At 35.6% G+C, this 20,981-nt stretch overlaps 2 protein-coding genes and 1 pseudogene across 6 annotated transcripts; all 3 read right to left on the bottom strand.

Annotated features, from left to right (window-relative positions):
* Window positions 1–1,022: 1,022 nt before the first annotated feature.
* On the bottom strand, window positions 1,023–10,495 carry LOC113064236 (inositol-trisphosphate 3-kinase C-like). Of its 4 annotated transcripts, XM_026234898.1 has the most exons (8): window positions 10,414–10,495; window positions 9,014–9,567; window positions 4,694–4,772; window positions 4,270–4,483; window positions 3,234–3,438; window positions 2,976–3,077; window positions 2,180–2,251; window positions 1,023–2,093 (listed from the first exon to the last, which is right to left on the bottom strand). In XM_026234898.1, exons 2-8 carry the CDS (start codon window positions 9,374–9,376, stop codon window positions 1,887–1,889), a joined length of 1,242 nt encoding a protein of 413 aa, XP_026090683.1. In that variant the 5' UTR covers window positions 9,377–9,567; window positions 10,414–10,495; the 3' UTR covers window positions 1,023–1,886. The 4 variants fall into 4 exon arrangements, with proteins under 4 accessions (XP_026090683.1, XP_026090682.1, XP_026090684.1 ...); XM_026234897.1 differs by lacking the exon at window positions 10,414–10,495 and having other exon boundaries at window positions 9,014–9,714; XM_026234899.1 differs by lacking the exon at window positions 10,414–10,495 and having other exon boundaries at window positions 4,694–4,769; window positions 9,014–9,714.
* Window positions 10,005–13,368, bottom strand: LOC113064237 (coiled-coil domain-containing protein 61-like; annotated as a pseudogene).
* A 99-nt stretch (window positions 13,369–13,467) lies between these two features.
* LOC113064235 (leukemia inhibitory factor receptor-like) lies at window positions 13,468–20,884 on the bottom strand. 2 transcript variants are annotated; one of them, XM_026234895.1, is made up of 18 exons: window positions 20,729–20,884; window positions 19,460–19,582; window positions 18,587–18,765; window positions 18,339–18,489; window positions 17,979–18,239; window positions 17,534–17,660; window positions 17,299–17,423; window positions 17,065–17,201; window positions 16,785–16,938; window positions 16,526–16,587; window positions 16,217–16,424; window positions 15,958–16,140; window positions 15,677–15,778; window positions 15,403–15,567; window positions 15,196–15,306; window positions 14,918–15,011; window positions 14,770–14,833; window positions 13,468–14,228 (listed from the first exon to the last, which is right to left on the bottom strand). In XM_026234895.1, the coding sequence occupies exons 2-18, from the start codon at window positions 19,518–19,520 to the stop codon at window positions 13,839–13,841; spliced, it is 2,574 nt and encodes an 857-aa protein (XP_026090680.1). In that variant the 5' UTR covers window positions 19,521–19,582; window positions 20,729–20,884; the 3' UTR covers window positions 13,468–13,838. The 2 variants fall into 2 exon arrangements, with proteins under 2 accessions (XP_026090680.1, XP_026090681.1); XM_026234896.1 differs by lacking the exon at window positions 19,460–19,582 and having other exon boundaries at window positions 20,729–20,825.
* Between the last annotated feature and the right edge of the window lie 97 nt (window positions 20,885–20,981).

The raw sequence follows: 20,981 nt of genomic DNA, 5'->3' as shown, positions 1-20,981 counted from the left end.
CTTTAGCCAAAGACGTCAAACCAAGAGTCCCTATTATGAAAGCACTGATGATAATTACAAGCTCCAGTCTGAATGCCTAACTGCAACAATTTCTGAATTTCTGTGTTGATGATAAGTGCTTGTGAGTAGCATCACCTGAGAAGTCCAGTCCAGTTTTGAGCTAAATGAAAATGTTACATTCGATTTCTGTAAAATAAACTGAAAATAAAAGATTAACATTTAATATGTAGCTTCCAGAATATTAGCTAGAAATCCTATCGAATAATTGCTGTTGGAAATTTGGCATGTTTCTTGAATGTCCTGTTTGTGTCTACCAAGTTTTGTGAGGTTTGGATGTTATTCTCACAAGATACAGGCTATTTAGCCATTTTAGGCCAAAATAAATCACCCACAAATATATAGGTTAAACATAAAAATGAGTTAAACCATACAACTAATTAAAAAAATCTGTGTTTATCCTTCATAACTTACTTTCCGCAGAACACAAAAGATAGTCTGAAGAATGTTTTTTTTTTTTTGCCAAAAAATAAAACATTTGTGTGTTCCACATAAGAAACAACCTTAGGATCCTAATAGGATATTAGAACTAAATACTCGAACTAAATTTCCTACTAAATATTATGTACAGTAGTATTGGAACTGGAAGTCTTGCCTTTATTAGAACTTTAATATCTTACTAAAAGGCACGCAGTTAAAGTAAATGAAGTAGTCTGAGTGAATGCATATAAATGCCACCTCAGATGTAGCATCTGTGCACCTCGGAAGCACAAGGATTTTCCTGATCCTAGTTTCATTTGATTTGTTACAGCCAGCTATGTCTTATTATTCTGATTTTATAATTTAAATTAAAAAAATTAAGAAATTTGCTTTCATGTCTGTCATTGATCATGTGGTGCTACTACGTACATTTTTCCATTGTGTTCCCAATAAAATTAAGAGCACAAGTGGCCCTAAACAAACTTTAAGCATGGAGTCCTGTTTTTTCCTTTGTATGGCTTTGAAACATCACATCAGAAAGAAAGAACAATCACATCATATTTATGTTTATTGTGCTGACAGTCAAACACCTTTACAAAATTACCCAGAATGGAAAAAGATTACAGTATATAGTTATCATCAGAACCCAGAACTGCAAAACTAATACAGCCAGGACAATAAAGCCCCCAACATGATGATCACAAGTCTTTTACTTATTATACAGTACAAAACCTTCAAATTGCAAACACTGAAATTGTGCATAAGGAGCACGATCTCAAATATCCCACACACCATTCGCAGTCAAATTGGCATACATTTGCTATTAACAGTGGCTGTTTAGCATCTGATTAAATGTGTTCTTATATCAGGAGTTATGCAATGTTTTTAAACAGTACTAAGAAAGGTGCAAGAGGTTTTTTGTTGTTCTGTGATTTGATTCAGCTTCAGTTTATGGGACTGTTAATAGTGTGCACCAATTCAATTCAGTTCATCCCCACACAAATTAGACACATTTGGTCACAAAAATGAAGCAAAACGCAGGAAAAATATCTTAATATATCTATCAAAACAACACGACTGTAATGATTTTCACCAGCAGTTAATGTTCATAAAACTAAGCTAATATTTTGCCAATCAACCCCTAAGAGCAAACTGCTTAAATAAAAATCTATTTACAGTGTAAAAATACATGCAGCTTTTCAAAAGCAGCGATAACAACTATATAGTGAGAGGCTTCAGCAGGTATATTCACAAGCTTAGATGTTCATCAGTAAGACTTGTAGTAAATGTTGAGACAATCCATTCCATCGATTCTCTCCTGCCTTCATATATTATCCATGTAGAAACAAAAAGAGGGAAATTAGACAGTCTGTGCAAAAAATGACAATTCTGAAGATCCACAATGCCTTTCATTTCTCAGGAAGCATGTTGGCCAGAATGTCAATGAAATTGTCCAGGCCCCAGAGGTACCCGTCCTCTCTGTTGCCCTCCACCCACGGGCTGCGATGGTCCAGGGTGAGAGGGGGCGGCATGGGCACAGACTTTCCAAAGTCAATCATCCAGATTCCAGCCTTGCCAGTCAGATCATGGATAAATAATAAGGAGCTGCCCACTACCTGCAGGAAAACACACAAGACCATCCCTATTAGCGCCTGTATGATTCCTGAACAAAGTGCATCTGGAAAATGAATATGCCTCTCACCTCATGTGCTTTAAAGAAATCGGATTTCTCCAGCACAGCTCGTAGTTCCTTCAGGCGTTGTTGGTAACTTCTCTGTGTGAACAAAAGAGCTAAACAATTAACTTGTTTACATAATAGTTAAACAGTTAAATGGATTAATGGTTAAAAGAGGCACAGGCAGAGGAACCATTATTTAAACCAAACAATCATTACTCTATTGGTTTCTGTACTTAATATTTGAAAAATTTACAAACGCAATAAAAATATTGGTATCGGTACTCTATATTGGCAAATCAAAGTATTGGTATTGGGCGGGTACTGAAAAAAGTGGTATCAGTGCATCCCTAATTAAAAACTATGTAGATTCAACATGTTTAAAAGCAAGTTTTTAATTTTAGTTTAATTTTAGTTATTCACATAATAACAATATATAACTGCATTTATCTACTCATATTTTTACTAAACATTTTAAACAAAAAACCCACACAAAAATGTTATTCCCAAGAAAAAAAATAGTTTGTCTTCATGATTATAATAATAAATAATAAATAAATAAATAATAATTTCTATTCATAAATACTTTAAATAAATTCACATTTTAATTAATAATAATGAATATATTGTAAAAAAGAAAATTCAAATATATTGCCAATACAAATTTGTGCTGATATTTAAATTCTGTTTTATACAATAAGCCTTTTTTTCATTTAAATTCAATACTATTTTGTCTAATTTAAAAAAATGAATCAAATTTTTTAACAGCTCTAAGTGAATTCAGGCATTATAAAATTATAATGCACAGAACAATAGCACATACCAAGATTAACATGTTGTTGTCAACAAAATCCTCCAGGGCTTGGATGATCTCATCTTTGCACTTTGTTCTCTTGAAGTTAGTGTTACACGTGCCATCTGATTTCTGAAGAAAGATTAAATATGTCAAGACATTCTACAGAAGGCCAATCAAAAGACGAAAACAAAAGATCAAATAAGATACTAAGCATTTACAGTCAGTATTGTTTTTATAGTTTATTGACCTCTGTACAAATTCAGAGGTTTCCTGAATCATATCTACCTTGATGCCTTCGATGCGGAAGCCCAGCGTGGCTGTTGAGCTGAGGGTTTCCCTCCACTGCATGTATCTGGTTTTGAGTACTGCCTGCTGGACCCGCTCCTCCTCAGTAGGGGCGCCTGGGTCTACTGCAATCATTTTTTCATACATGTCTTTGCGTGGCTGAGGACACTCGCAGGCCTTCCTCAACTCTTCCTCCAGGTAAGTCCTAAAAGCACATGCAGTCAACAGGTCAACATTACCATAGGAATAATTATTTAGAATGGAAACATTGTAAATATTTAGTTAGAACTGGCTTAACAGGATTATTGATATGAAAAATGCTTCTGGCCACCAGTCATCATATTTCCACTATGGTTTGGACACTGCCGTCAACTGTGATGACACATGGGGCAACTTTTTGAGCAATGCTGCTGGGCAACCAAGTGAGTCACAAGTCCCAAGATTGATCTAAAGAATCCGGATAGAAACTGCTGTTCATTCTCAATGGGTGCCCAAGCAACATTGCTCTGCAACACTGCTAAAAACAAATGGTTGCCCTGTGTATCATCACCTTTAGCCAAAGACGTCAAACCAAGAGTCCCTATTATGACAGCACTGATGATAATTACAAGCTCCGCAACAATTTCTGAATTTCTGTGTTGATGATAATAAGTGCTTGTGAGTAGCATCACCTGAGAAGTCCAGTCTTGAGCTAAATGAAAATGTTACATTCGATTTCTGTAAAGAATTCAGTTAATTTACTAACGGTGTTTTCATGCAGTCATATGTAAATAAAGCTTTGCCTTGACTAAAATATATTTTTAGCTGGCCAGTGCATTATTTTTGGCATCACCTGCTCCTAAAACACACATTAATACAAAAATAGACTGTGGTTGGTTGCTTTGCATGCTGGTTAGATTGCCTCTTCCTGTTTGAGTAGTTATTAGCTAAAAAAAAAAAATAAGCTGCAGTCTGCACCAGTTTTACCAGTTCTGCAAGAAAAAAAAAAGTACTTTGATAAATGCTGAATTGGTGAATTTATAAATCACATCCTCACCGGCTCCCCATTTTGCAGTCCATGATGCAGGGCGAGTCAAATTCAGCAAGGAGGTCGTCCATGAGGTTGTAATCCTGCTCTTCATGCTGAGTCACGCCATAGTATCCAGGAACGAAGGGCCGCAGTGAGTCGCTCATGAGCTGCAGAAAACACTGTTGCTCGCACTCGCAGTACTTCTTCAGCAGCCTTCCATCACTCCACGTCTGAAAATTTCCTATAGTCGGAAAAAAAGGAATCACCCAACACGGCACCAAAATCACCACATAAGACAAAGAAGGTCTTTAGCTTTATATCCAATTCACATGACTATACAACCAAAATTAATTGAAGACTTCAATGTGAAAATGTGAGCTTTCAGACATTGAAAAAATCAGAAAAAGTTCAAGGATCACCAATAACATTTTCAAAAACTAGAGCAGCAAACCTGCATGGCCGACCACCTGCACCCAGGGAGAGCGCTTTTTCACCGTCACTGGAGACCAGTTCACCATATTCTTTGACTTCTTCCACAGATCAGTATTTGAAGAGGAGATAGGAAATAAAGAAAGAAAAGATGAATGAGACTTAACACCCAGTGTATAGGAGCCACCGCATGGTAAACAATGGTGCTATACAGGGTTGTTTGCTGCTAGATACTACTCTTTTGTTCTCATTTTCTTATAGTGTGAGCTGCACTGGGGCAACGAGTGCATTCGGTCAACTTCAGACTTCAACAGGCAACTCCCTCTCCTCTATTAACAACAGGTCGAGTTTCACCCCATGTGGCAAATCATTGACCGCAATCTCGGACTAAACAAAGTCATCAAGCAATACCAAGTGATTAAGAAATAGCTTATCTTAAAAGGAGGTTCATGAAACATTTACAGACGGGACTTGTTTTGCCGCCAGATCAAATGAAGGAGCCAGTGTGGCCACTCACATAAATCACAGTGCCAACAAAGAGGTAAAAGTTTTGAGGTAAAACACTGTTTAAAAAAAAAAAGTATTATGAATTCATAATATGTTGTGTTTTTTTTTTTTTTTTGTATGGCGGGGGGGTGAAATACTTCACAACCTGAAGTAAACTTCCTTGTCAGATTATCAACTAATATACTGGACTTATTGACCTAAGACAAGTGAAAGTTCCCCCATAAAAGAAAATTCTACCTTCATTTATCCACCTTTTCCTTGTTCCAAACCTGTATAAAAATGACTTTCTTCTATGGAACACAAAAGATGTTATCTTGTGTGATCTTCTAGTGACCACTGACTTCCACTGTATTGTCAAAAAACTAACTAAAACCATATACTAAAATAGTTCTCATAATACATCTTTATATTCCTAAGAAGCAATACATACATGTTTGGAAGAACATGGCGGTAAGTACGATAACAGATTTAGGGTAAACTATCCATCTAAAAAATCTGATCTGCTGCTCACCCACCTCTTCCCGAGCCCTCAGTATGAATCCACTTAACCTGCAACTCTTTACAGTTCTCTCTTCTCTCCAAGTTCAAACAGACACTCACTCTTAGTGGTAAACCAGTCAGACAAGAATGACATTCTCCAGAACAAAGCAGGAGAGCCCCACCATACAGAGCTGGAGGTGCATCCATCTGTTGACCTTTTCAAATCAGTTCTGCATTCACTTGCTATTGTAATTTTCTCAATGGGAAATTTATTTGTACCTTAATGACCCATAGAATCAAATCCCATTCAATAATATCATCAAAAGGATTGGAGACTGTATCACTCCTACAACAGCACAATGCAGATTATATAAAAACACCTTTATAATAGCAATGATGAATATTCCTTGTTGATTTTAGAACACATTGAGTTTATTTGACCACTGTTATTCTTAAGAGACATTTGTACTACTCACATGCACTTCTTTACAATACAAACCTCGAACTCCAATATCATTGGGACCGTTGGATTTATTGTAACGAAGTAAAAAGACTTTGTTACAGTATTTTTTTGGAATTAACGTTATTTGTACTTTACATGAGCTTTCATATTTCAGCCAACTTTTACTTTTACTCCTCTACATTTCCTAATTAAAATGTATACTTTTACTCTGATACATTTCCCAGAAGCATATTCGTTACTCACTACAAAATAGTCAGAAGAACACAGACTGCAGGAAAGCAGATTTGAAGAATGAGCGGTCTGGCATTTGCAAGTTAGACTCCTAAAAATTACCTTACTGTATCTCATGTGCAAAAAAGTGCGCGCACAATCACGGAGGATTTCATTTCCCGCTCAAATCGAGGATGGAGTGTGCGATATACAGCATCGTCTGCGATAATATGGTAAGTGTTGTATTAATGATGTGCAATCTGACGTTAGCAAGTAGCTGTTTCACCAAATCAGATTGCACGCACCTTGATTTATTCGTGTATTAAAACTCAAAATTCTAAATTGTAGACAGCAAGAATTCTTCTGTATGCTTGTTATATTTATATAATTAAATGTAGGCCTTGTTAACTTAATCTATATCAAACAAAGAGTATTTACGGTTTTTGTGCAGATGCATGAACACATTTAATAATCATTTTATATATACACAAGTTCATACAACATATACAAGTTCAGTAAAGCAACAAGTGACTTATATTTTAGACATAATATTGATTGTTTTTGCTCAATGTTGCTCACGAAAATAGTTCCGAACACATCACAGCACTGTTTTGCGTCTCTGAGCAATGAACGGTGTTTACTTAATGAATGAATCAGCTTTTTTAACAAATTGGTTGAATAAATGATTCAGTGATTCACTCATTAACACGGTTAAATGCTTTGTTTCTGATTGAATGAGCCGTTTTAATGAATTGTTTGAATCTCAATGACTCACTCATTAATATTCACTTGCTGTCACCTACTGGCAGTTTTAATTTTACACTTAAAATGGTTTATGGTTTTAAATTATTAAAAATGTCAGTATTCAACTTTTTGTTAAAAACAAAACATTAGTCCTATTTTATGCATATGTATCTGCAGTTTAAATGCATCCATGTCCCCACTGAGATACATAAACTGTGTAAATTCCTGTTTTTATACAGTCTATGGTAAATACATGCTATTTCAGATGCAGATTCCAGAAATGTTTTATGTTGGAATGAAAGACACTAAGTATCGGATGAAGTGCTTCTTATTCTTACCCCAAAAATACAAAATGGAAGAAATAGTTAAAACTGAATACAATCTTGCTACTCAAGCTGTGTATGAACATTTTTATAAATATATTTTATTGCTTCTTTTCCATTTTGCATTTACTTATACTTTTACTTTCAGTACTTAATGTACATTTAAAATTTAAAAAAAAACTTTTTGTACTTTTAGTACAATAAATATCATACTTTAAGACTTTTACTCAAGTAATATTCTAAACGGTGACTTCAGCTTTTACCAAAGTCATTTTCTGGTAAGATATCTGTACTTTTAATTAAGTATGACTTTCAGGTACTTTATCAGAAACATGAGAGGAAAAAAGTAGTTTAGAAAAACGTGTGGAATTTTCCTCTTCATTTAGAAGCAATGATCTCATGACCTGGAACCCGTAGTGTTAATCAGTTATCATGAGGATTGCTCAAGTGCATATTATGATCTGCAGCATACACCTGTGTGCACACTTATATTCAATGCACCTGCAATCAAAAAAGCTACCATGGTTCCGTTTGTTAACATTGGTTAACAACAACAATTAACAAGAACCAACCAAGAAAGAATAATCCAAAAACATTTATTGATATAAATCATATTGATTTAAACATTTACTAGATTATTAAAATCAAAATTTTTAACTCTTATTATTTAATGGACCTGTGCTCACAGGAACTAAAAATTATCAGTTGTATTTTTAGTAAATGTATTGTTAGTTAACAAAAATCACAAAAATTACCACGTTAACATGTTTTGGAGTTGTATCATGATAGGACCAAGGTACAGTATAGTTAGTATCCAGCTACAAGTATACATCAAATAGGGCTACTAATTGAATAGACACTAGACACTATTATTTAGACACTTTTATGTAGTCCTAAGTGACTAGTTAGCAGCATGTTACTAGTAGTTTTACTAATAATTGTCATCATTAGGCTATATACAATAAAAATAAATAAAACAGTATCTAGTCAGTTAAAATGTTATTAATACACAATAGATGTGTACTAGTGTCATGCAAATAGGTAGCTTCTATTCAACATGTAATAGTAAAGCTGAAATAAAAAAAATACAGCACCTATATTCAATTATTAAACTGACATTACCATAGTTTTCAAGGGTGTAAAAAACGGAGAAATTGTACTCAAGTTCGAGTATAAATACTATTACAAACATTTTCAATGACTCAATTAAAAGTCTAAGTGAGAAATGGGAGAAAATGGGAGAAATTATTATAAATAATAATTAAAAATAATAAATAAACACATTTCTTGAATAAATTTTTGATGCTTGAAAGTGCAATCATTCGATTCAAACAGAACTCTAGTAAAATACAAATTTCTTACATAAGTAGACCTACAGTAGTACTAAGTACTAAATAACCTACTAATACTCAAATACTGTACACCTCTGCATAGTGACTAACTGAATAGATTCTAATGAAAACTGGAATAAGTAAAAAATAAAACATAAGACTGGTCGCTAATGGATTATTCACAAAAAATAAAATAAAAAAACGGCTTACTGGTAGCCTAACATAAAAATAAATAACGTTACTAGTTAAAATAGATCGTCTTGTTAAATAGTTTTGATTCTCACCGTGAGCGCTTCACCTGAAGACTGATTATATTCGCTGGAACCAGAAAAATCTTCTTCGCATTCCTCAAAAGAAGAAGCTGGAGAGGACGAGATGGACCGTTTTCTCAGCGCCAGGGACGAGGCGGGGGAGCCGCTGAGCCCGCTGTCCGAGCAGATGGACTCCTCATCGGGGTGATGGGAGCCCGAGCAGGGTCCGCGGGGGATATGATCACACTCCGGGACACTCGGCTCGCAGGTAACGACCAGTTCAGGCACAGCAACGCGAGCGCGTCTGGAGAGCTGCTCCACTGGTTCCTCTGGATGGCTGTGGTGGACATCACCCATACCCGCGCAGGGTGCTGGGGAATCGGGTGTTTTAGTCATCACGCTGCTTCTGATCTACAAGAGCATTGAGGTTGTTGATGGGTTTATCCAGATTAGGACCAAACCCAGGCGTAACCAGCTCGCGCTGGGCACTGCCGCACCTTGCGTATGACGCGTTGCGCTGCTGCAGAATAAAAGCAATACTGGGCCACTCTCAACGTTAAGGTGCCGTGATCACATTCTTTTAGCCTCTGAAAATAACAATAATAACCACCTGAAATATTTAAAGAACTCACAAATATTCACTTACAAACAACACTGATCCAGCTTTCAGCAGTAATATAAAATGTATTATTTACTCGGTGCATTGGCGTATTGTTAAAGAGTAACGTTAACAGACTGTACATCTTTGCCCCGCCCACTTATATTTAAAGCAACAGAGCCAAAAATGAACAGGTCAAAAAACATTAAATTAGATTTACAGCGCCACCTAACTTGTGGTTGACAATGTCCTTAAATTCTGGTTTAAAAACCTCAGTACAGGATAAAGCAAAGTTTAGTGCTGTAAAATAAAACTGATGCAGTCACTAAAATTCCTTTATGTGCGACTATTCAGGACAGATGCTTATGTAAAGCAACTTACATAAAGACATTTTATCACTACCTTGGTAACAAATCTGTAACCCTGGTGTTGCTAATGCCATGCCCTATCAGTTTATTTATAGGATCAATAACCTGTACAAAAAAATGCATTTCACTTTCTGTTAATGCTCAATGATATAAAATATAAATTCTAAAGTGCCTGTAAAGAATAGACATGAACAGCACCAATTCATAAAATGTACACAGGAATGTGTTATAAACGGTATATCCTGAGGTCAATTTTTTGGACACTTCTGGTTTACTTCAAGTCCAAAAGTTACATTAGGGATAAAGAAAACAAATGGCATTCAAGTCTCATTAGCATAAATGACAGACCTGTATAACTAGTATAAATGTTACAGACATGTCTGTACGCGGTGTTTGAAAGAAATGATTGTCCAAGATTTTCAATCTCAGCCTATGTGCAAAAAGCCTTGATCGACATCTGAATCTACCAGGATTAGTGTCCCGTGCCAAGGTCCCGCATGTAGTCCTGCAGGGCCTGGAGTCGAGCATCAACTTCTGACAGGTCAGCATCCGTGTCAATAGATGTGTCTGAGTAGAAAAATACACTTAGCTTACATGCATATAGTTAAAAGAAGTCACAAATATTCACGTACAAACAACACTAAGGCAGCTTTCAGCAGTTAATTAGCTAATTTGATATTAGAACTAGTTAATTAAACATCCTGTTTTGTTTATTGACTTGCCTGCTATTCAGAGGCTTAGCGAGCTCTTCAAACTCAGCTGCTGATCCGTCTGAAGAACACCGACTCTTCCTGCTCTCCACAAACACACTCCTCCTCCCGCCTGCACTTCCTGCTCGCATCAGCTGAGGAATGGGCTCTCTGGAGCGTGAACGTCCTCTTTCCATCAGAGACGGTGAAGCTAACATATCCCTTCTAATTTTCCTCTGACTGTTGGAAATGTAAGCACACCACATGTATTACTGTAAGTAGGAAATGGGTCAAGCTGCCTACAAATACAGATTATAACTAGTCAAATGGAAATAGGACTCTCCTTCTCATATCAGTGTGATCCCAAAAGTCATACACTTTACATAAAATTAAAAACTTCAAACTGAAAAGGTGAAAGTGTCTTACTTCTTCATGTCAGCCTCTTTTTGGCGTTGTTGCCGGTCTTGATTGTAAGGTCAAACCGAGGCACTCGAGACCCTGTCATGAGAAAACACAAGACTTGCATCAAATCAAAACCCTAAAAACAGGGCATCTGCTTTGGTTTCTTTACTTTGACAATAAAGACATTGTGTTTATCTTCACAACATTTCACCTGTAGGAGATGGTGAGGGTCTTGTGATGTAATTCTGAGACCCTGAAGAGTCTGCCCTCCTAATTCTCTCCTCTGACCTCTAAGCCCTGTCCTCAATCCTCTCCCTCGACCCGGAACGAGCTCTTACACCCAAACGAGTCAAACTGCGCTTTTCTGGATAAAGACAGATGAACCTGCCCATTATCCTCCCCGCTTTGGGCAGATATGACTGGAGTTGCTTGACTGCCAAAATCGGAAGAATGAGTTGATTAACATGTGCTCAAAATGTAATAAATTCAACAAACAGATTACACAGATGGCAATTAATTAAGCTTACATGCATCATAACAAGTAACACGTATCTGTACAGTCCGTTCTGATGCCCTGAGTTCCTCCAGCTATTTCAACATTTCAACATTTTAGTGGGTCCTAATTACATTGTCAGCTTGTCATCTCATGACTATACAACACTTATCTGCTTAGTCACCTGTTCCAGAAGGAGGCGCTGTTCTTGGCTCTTGCTTGCAGAGCACTGGCTTTTTGCCCTTTCCTTTAGCAGCTGTTCCTCCAGGCTGTGCACTGCCTCTCTGAGCCCACGGTCCCCAGCAGAACCAACCCCTACCATCTGTAGACGATCCAGAGCCTTGGCCAAGGCTTCCTTTTCATCTCTCACCAAAGCCAACCTTATGAAGGGGACATTAAAAAGAAGGAAAAAGACTTGAAAACACAACATAGCAAAATGTTTTTGCTACTTTAAGAGGTTCCTACGAATCTTACTGGTAGAATAGTGTTTTTTTTTTTTATATAGATTAATTTCCCTACAGTTTCCCTGTAGTTTATTTTTATTTGTTATTTGTAACATTCATTTTGAAGTAATTAAACTCAATACAATGCAAATCCTAATTTTAAAAGCAATGTTTTAAAACTCTTTAAAAGGTATAGTTCATCCAAAATATTTTATTCTGTAATCATTTACTCATGTCATTCCAAACTTGTATTATTTTATGTTCTGTGGAAACCAAGATAAAATTTAGATTTTTTTTTTTTTTCAAACAATTCAGGTCAAAGGTAACCCAAAATGGTTAGGTTACCAATGCCCTTTAAAATACTTGCCTTTATGTTACACAGAAGAAATTCAGTCCTACAGAAATGAAACGATAAAAGATGATAGTTTTATTTTTGAGTGAGCTATCACTTTGAGGCCTTTGACAGATACCCTGCTACCTAATCAAGATTTTTCAAGGTACAACAATATACAGGATTTTTTTTTCTTCTGTTGTGCTGACTGGGCCCTGTGCACCTGCCAGACACCAACCAGGTTTGCAAAAGGTGATTGCGTTATGTTGTTCATGTCCAACACACACTGAGCTGTCCATCACAAACACACAGTCTATGGCTTCTTCATAGTCACGACGACATAGACAGGATTTGAGTCATAAACCATTTCAATGAACGAGACTCTTATTTCTTTACACTTCACTGAATGTCTTTGTATCTTAGACAAATAGAGGTTGTGACCTTATTTATTCACGAATTAGTAATCAACATAAGTTAATCTCAGCATGCCAGCTATAAACTGATCAAAAACATAACCTTGAAGATGTGCCAAAAGATTGCCAACGCAGTGGTTGTCACACAATGGCACTATAAAATAAAATCGCATGAATAATAAATACATCACACATCGTGGTTTTGAAGGCTACAGAGGAAGATGAGAATCCAGAGGAAGAGAAATGTGCAAAAGTTACTGTTATGATGTAAGTTAACTTATGAATCTCAGACCATACACATCAAAATTAACACGCTAGCAATATAACTTACCCGTTATTGGTGGAAATGTGTTCATCGAAGTTGTTCGACTAGAACTCTACATTTAAAACTTCGATGAACTAACAAAACAGATTAAAAGCTCTTCTATTTTAATTTATCAAAAGCATGTTCTGTGTAAACTTGAACAACTGAAAACAGCGGCTCAATGGCCGATAATTAAAAAATCCCGCCCACAACTGTTTAGATTGGTCGACCCGAGTAGATGTCGATGTTCTATTGACTGTTCTGCCTGTCAATCAAAATGAAAGCTTTTCATTGTTGCAACGCCCTTAGTCAACCCTTCACGCCAAATGTCCATAATGCTTATAGGCATAGACAAAACTTTGGAATCACACGTTTTTCTTCTTCTTCTTCTTCTTATTTTGTTTACTGGAAAGTGTAAGATTGTATGAATTAATACACGATGTTAATACGTGTTAACCACACTTTAATGCCACAAGAGGGAACTATTATTCTTTTGAAGCATAATGCTAGCAACAATAAGGTTATGGGTTGGATTCACCGGGGTCACACGAGTATGTGCCAAATAGATACATGTAAATAAATATTACATCAAAATACAATGCAAATATACAGATTCAGTTCTAAAAAAGGTAACAGCTTTTTTTCCATCACAGTATATTAAAAAAAAACAGCATTTTTACTACTCATTTTTACTAGAGTTGAGAGTGTTGAGGAAAGAGTAGCCTACATGTATAAATGACATGAATTAACTGGATTTTATATTGGCGTAATTCACATATACATGGTGTGCATTACATAGCATGACACTGAAGTCTGTCTACAGGAGCTTTTCATCTGTACATGTTGATTGGGGCTTGTAGCTTTCTGAGTCTTTAACAAGATTATTCTGATCAAAGTTCGGGGCTGGGATGTAATCATCCTGCATTTCCAGTGTAAGATTAGATATCTGAGGAACATCAACTGGTTCTGGCATGGTCAAATTATAAGAAGGGTTTTCAAGAATGGAGGTAAGCTTCTCAACAGGATAATATAAGACTTCTACTGGAGATTCAGAAAAGTTTATGTAGAAATGTGCAGGCACTTTGGAGTTAGAGCTGATCAAGTCAAGGCCGTGTAGACTTTCTGACAATGCAGGATGCTCTGAACTCTGGGCCTCTTGAATATCGCACTTTACGTACCCCTCAGTCATCTGGGTACAATAAATGCCCTGCAAAAAGAAAAAAGAAAGAAAAATATTGTTGACCAGTCAATAGAGAACAAGTGGCAACCTAACAGTGTAGCATAATATTATTTAGCCTATTTATTAAGCCGATAATTTACCACACAAATCAAGTGTTTGTGTTGCAGTTCAAACATAATTAATGTGCTCTGGGTCATAACTTATTTGATCTGGCATAGCTTTTGAGCATGCCATGCAACTTTTCCATATCGGAAACTGCTTATTTGATCATTTTATTAAGTGAAATTAATTTGCACATATTCTTTAACGTCAACTACAAAAAGATTTGGTAAATATTTCCCATCTGATTTAAAATTGATAACCATATTTATTTTGCTGTGATTACTATGATCAAGTATATGGTTTGTTGCAGTTTACTGTTAGGATTTAACATCCTAACTTGTCTAAAAGACGATGGAAACACACCTGTGACCCATTTTTTTTTCATGATACATACATATATATATACATGCAGATTATACTAATTACAGAAAGTTATAACGAGGCTGAATAAGCACTGATGACTCACCTTTGTAATCCATTTCCCTGCAAGTTTTGGTTCAGGAATATCTGGATACAATAGTTTCTTTAACCTGAAGGATTTTAAGAATGAAAACCTATAGAAACGTTTGGGGTTTGAAAACCATTTTTGACATGACAAATAAAAATGGTCCTACCATTTCCGTTTCCTGTAGCAAAGGACTGTGATGATAATGAAGACAAGGGCTGCTGCACTGCAACCAACAATAGTGGCTGCAATCACCTGGTCAACTATAAAAAAATACATATATAAAAATTGTCTCATTGTGTGTAATGCTATATTCATCAATGCTATTTATATTTTCTTATTAATTATAATAAAGTATAGTTCAATAATTAATCTTTCAATTATAATTAATTATATTGAATTTTCAAATTATATACAAAACATATAATTAAATATCTTCATACATACAGTTTTCCTTCTCCATTTTGAACATAGTGTAGTCACCTTCCCCTCCAGATGTAAAGGCACTAACACGGAAGATATAGGAGCCTGGATCTAATTTCAAATTAACTTTATGCTCTAAAATTAAAACACAAAGTATGTCCATTTGTAATGCAATCTTCTTTTTTAAGAAAAAAAAAAAACTGTGGATGTCAAATTAGAGAATGAACCCACCCTTTGTCACGGTATTGTTAATAATTTTTTCAGAACCAGAAAGCAATGTTGTGACATTGTAGCCTTGTATGAAACCTTTTTGCAGGTGTAAGGGCACTTTGTTCCAGGAAAGCTCAATAGTTATTCCATTGTTTTTCCCTGTCAGATTCTCAACTTTCCCTGGTTCTGAGAACAGAAATAGCAGAATGGAATAAGAAAGACAAGGTGAGGTTAACATGAAATCAACTCTTTTTTAGTGAGCTATTTCTTTAAATATTGAATCTTGATTGCTTACTTTCCTCAATAGCATAACCCTCACTCCTCTTGAGAAGCTTTGGTGCATCATTAGAGCAGGCATAGACTGAGACAGTGTATCTCTCTCCTGGCTTAAGATTATCTATGAGAATTAGAACAATTGAAATATTTTGTTCAAAATAGCTGTCATCCTCCCTTTCTGAACATAACCACAGCTCACTGAACTTCGGATGGACCATTACACACATGCAAAAATTCAGTATCAGAACAAAAACAGATCAGAAGTGAGTCGAATGATTCATGTTTATGCTCCCAACTGACCAGACTTATTCCAGGTGCCTCTGTCACATTTTGGGATCCTCTCCCATTCTACACCACATTGGCTCTTATTGTAGGTTAGAAACCATTCGACCACAAGGCCACAAGTAGAACAGCGGTACTCTTCCAAAGATATTTCAAAGCCACCATTACTGCTATTGATATGGCTTATGCTGACTTCATTGTCTGTGAAAAGTATTATAAAACGTCATTATTTTGAACACAACCTTTAAACCCATTTAAACATCATTTAAATGCTCACCGGGATAACTTGGGGCGATGATGGTAGAAGGAGGAGAAAGACCAGCAGAGTTTGTTGCCTGGACTGTGATGGTTTGACCATTTGTTTCATTTATTTTGTAGCACAGCTGCGTATTTAGTATAATATCAAATTGGCTCCCTCCTTTGGGGTTTGTAATGGTTATGTTATATCCTGTAAGTATCCCATGGCTTTGTTGTGGAGTTAGAGACTTTAAAACATTGAAAAGGGACATTTTTATTTGTTTGAATGCAGCCACAAAGTGCAGAGAAAAAAAACTAAAACTGAAATTCCAAATACAGTAGCACTTACCTTCCACAGGACATATGCATTTTGTTCAAAATATTGAATCCAAACGTCTACTGCTTCTGGATCTGAAGAAAAATCATTCCTCGAATTTGACTCCCAGTTACTGAATTATTTCAACAATTTCAATCATTCATTCAGAAAGAGAACTATATATATACACACATATATATATATATATATATATATATATATATATATATATATATATATAAAAATAATGGCACTATATTTTCTATATTATATAAATCCTCTGAATACTTACTGTCCTCTTTGGTGGTGAACTCCGTAATTTCACTCCAGCTGCCCCATTCATAGAAGGACTCATTAGACCCACATCTCACTTGAGCTGTGTATTTAGTAAAAGGCTGCAGATTTTTAAGGACAAGTGCTAAAAGTCCCTTTCCACTGAAGTGTTCCTTTGTGAAAGATGAAAATGTGTGATTTGTGAGAATGCATGTACAGGCCTTGATAATCAAACGGTGGAAAGATACAAATAGAACGCTTAATAATTTTAATGCAAGATTAGATCTGATGACACCAACCTTGTAAAAGTTTCCATTGAGCTTCACTGCACAAATCATTGGAAACGAAGCATAATTTTTCTCGTTCCATCTCCACCTTAGAGTGACATTTCTTGCATAAGCAACATGAGATATTTGAATAGGTGCTCTCATCTTTACTGTGCAAGAGGAAAACAGAAGATTAAATACGCAGGTAAATGTTGTGTCCATGCAGTATTTGAAGAGATAATAAAACAATATTAAAATAAGTTTTACCTCGGTGTGTGGGGTCAGCTATATCTGTGAGAGTCTTCACACCGAGGGGATTTTTGGCAACCAGGGTCCATTTTGTCACCTGCTTTGTCATCGCAGGTAGGCCACATTGACCAAATGTACAATCTCTGACAAAAGCAAAATAATTCGCATTAGAGAATTGAATTCGGTATGACGGTTGCTACCATGCATAATTCACACTGTACATTAAGATATATATATTCAGCAATGTGGATACCTTCCATTAAGTTTGTACTTTGTCTCTCTTTGAATAAGTTGGGCTTTTTTTGTGCTCCTTTCCCAGTGACATTCCACAGAGCTGAGATCCCGTGTTATACATGTAAGATTCTGGTCATCTGGGGGATCTGTAACATCCAGTGAAGTTAAACTCAATTTAAAAGCCAATTAAACAAATTAACACTTGGTATAAACTGTAAAAAAAATGTTCGTATTAATTCTTTTAAACAGCAAGGATTCATTACATTGATCACAGGTTAAATTACAATAATATTTCACAATATTACTGTTTTGCTGTATTTTTGATTCAATTATTGTAGCTGTGGTAAGTATAAGAGACTTAAAAAAAAAAAAGAGTATTAGTCCATGTTTACTACTGTTTATGTTTTAAAACTGATGGGTTTAAATTAAACAGTTCCTATTAAATAGGATGAAGTTAGACTTACAGCCAATAAATACTGAAGCACCTTCGCTTGCATCGGAAGAGCCTTTTTTAAAAACACATTCTATGTCTGTAGTGGATTCATTATGCCAATAAAAGTGAATTGGTTCTGTGATGTATGTCCTGTTGCTGATCTGAATTCCAAATGGAGGATATGGAACATTGGAAACTGTCTCCATGATGCAACAGAACGTGATGTTACTCCCAATCATGAAAACTTGATCGCGAGGATAGACCATTGCTTCCACAGGATTTAGATCTTGTCCTGTTATTTTATAGGCAAAGCAGTGAAGTTATTGTTCAGTTGTCCTGCTCTTTTGCATAGCACATGCATAAAGTATAAGAGCAACCTGTGGCTACAAACCGTTGTACGTATATAATGGTGTCCATTCACCAACGTAAAGCTGATCTCGATGCCTAAGCCTGACCGAATGGGAAGTGCATTGCAACGGTATAGGCGAGGTCCATTTCCAATGATAAAAGGTTGTTTTGTTTGGCATCACATGTATAGTTTCCTAAAACAAATATTTCTCATTAAAAAAAAGACCATATCCATCAATTTCCATTGCTTTTATAGGAAAAAAATAAAATAAAATTAAAATCCACACTTACACTGTGAACTCTCGACATATTTTCAGTATAAAAGACCTCTATTTCATAGCTGATTTTCTTGAACACATAATTTTCAGAAAACTCATCTCTCCATGCAACATTCAACACCCATGCACCATCTTCAGATGTGTCCGTTTCCTCTGCATACACTTTGACCTCTTTTATAGTAGTCAAGTGCCCTGTTGATAGATATTATAATTCAGTTCTTGTATCAATTGTCTCAAATAACATTTGGAATATGATGGTATTGTATTATTAAAGGAATATTTCACCAAAAAAAAAAAGTGAAAATATCTGAAAACGTACTCATCCTCAGGCAATCCAAGATGTTGACGAGTTTTTTATTTTTTTATTTTTGTAAGAAACAAATCCATCAAGACACTTTAACTTTAAACCACTCTGGCCAATAATGAATACATAATAATGCATAATAACACATTCTCCATTGAGAAATGTTTTAGTTTTTTTTTTTTCACTTCAAACAATGCTTAATCTGTGCATATTTCTCTCCTGATTCAGATGAGATGACTTTTCCACTGGAGAAAGCAACAAAGACTCATCTGAAGACGTGGTGGACTTATTTATTATAAAAGCGCAGCTTTTCGCTTCACAAGATGTTAATTGATGGACTGGAGTCTTGTGGATTACTTTTGTATTACTTGTGATGTTTTTATCAGCTGTTTGAACTCTCATTCTGACGGCATCCATTCATTGCAGAGGATCCATTAGTGAGCAAGTCATGTAATGTCATCTAAATTTCTCCGAATCTTGGATGCCCTGAGGCTACATATTTTTAGCAAATTTGAATTTTTTGTTGAACTATTTCTTTAAAAGTTTAACAACAGTAGTTAGTTAAATGCGTTCAAGACTCACCGTCCTGTTTTGTTCGGCCAATCAGTGAAAAAAGCAGAGCACACAAAAGCCAGACTGACATGATTGATCTCAGAAGATTCTGGACAAGAAATGGCTCACAAGTGTTTCCATTAGCAATTAGATCTGACGAGGAAACAAAATGGTTCTAATCAATTAAGCATGGCTGAACAGCATCTTCTAATAAGGTATAAAATTGAAATAAATTATCTTTCTTCCATAATGGGTTTACATATACAGGGAGATAGTAAAGTGGAAGGAGATTGAGAAAATGGAATCATCAGGACATGATACAACACAAACTCAAACTGCATTACCTCGAGTAGCTATGTGCAGCCCAACCGGTTTCTTTTTTAAAATAAAAACTAAATTATTTTGTTGTTTTTTTATTATTTGGGCAGTAACCCTTCGACGTGATTGTGATTCAGGGTATATAATAGTACAACTTTCTTGTTCTGATGGAGAAACTCTAAACACCCTCGATTATTGGTGCATTACTACTGATAAAAATAAGACAATCATAATTTATGATCTGTGGCTATGAAAATGAGTAAACGGTAAACACACCACAGATGGTGACTGAGCAGACTTTGGTCTAAACAATAGCAAATGTTAATTTATTACATGCTTAACCAAGAGTTAAATTATGACTAATATTGGCAATAGATAACAGTGTTTTTCCAATCACAACACACCAGAAAACATTCATTGCAAGTGCAATAATTTTAGAGATCACTTAATATGACTGGACATATTTTGATTTCTCGTCTGTATTTCACATATGTACACAATGTGTGATTGTTTGTTTATTTTGCTATATAATATATATATATGCTATGGTTTAATTTTCGTACTCTATTGAGAGTTTAGTTGTTCAGAACATCTCTTCAGTTGCTACATGGCTCAAGAGAGTTGATACTTTTGTGTAAAGATCCATATATTACTCATAGGATTGCAAAGTGATCATTCCTTAAAGATGATGTCAGAAACATGTGCCTGTTTTTTTTTAAAATTATTATTTAAAAAGGAAATATTTTACAAAACGTATTTTATAAACAATTAATAAAAAATAAAAAAACTGAACCAGTGTGTTCTACACAAATACACATAATCTAATAAAGTAGAATTAATCAAATAAGTGAGGCAAAGACATTTTGTCTCTTCTTACTAACTGTAATACAATTGAGTCCTGTCACTTAAACATTACACAAACCCTTTCATGAGAAGTTAAAACAATTACGAGAAGAAGAAGAAGAGAGAAAAAACACTCACCTGTGTTAAGTGTTCGCAGGTTTCCCTAAATTATTTTCGCTCAATGCTAAACGTGTAAAACTTATCTGAGCCGAGTCGTGGAAAACAACTAAATAGTACACTCACACGCACGAGCAGGCGTGTGAGAACGCGTAGAGGGAGGATCTCCGTTGAAGAGCGCTTGTGGAAAGTTGGAAACGGAGTCAAGAAAGAATAACAAGTTTATTAACCGCAGTGTGTTTTAATGGCAACACATTAAAGCGATTCCCAAACG

This window comes from Carassius auratus, chromosome 46 (assembly GCF_003368295.1).
Source record: "Carassius auratus strain Wakin chromosome 46, ASM336829v1, whole genome shotgun sequence".
Classification (NCBI taxonomy): Eukaryota; Metazoa; Chordata; class Actinopteri; order Cypriniformes; family Cyprinidae; genus Carassius; species Carassius auratus.
Note: the sequence above shows the minus strand (reverse complement) of the source record. Positions and strands in the feature narration are given on the sequence as shown.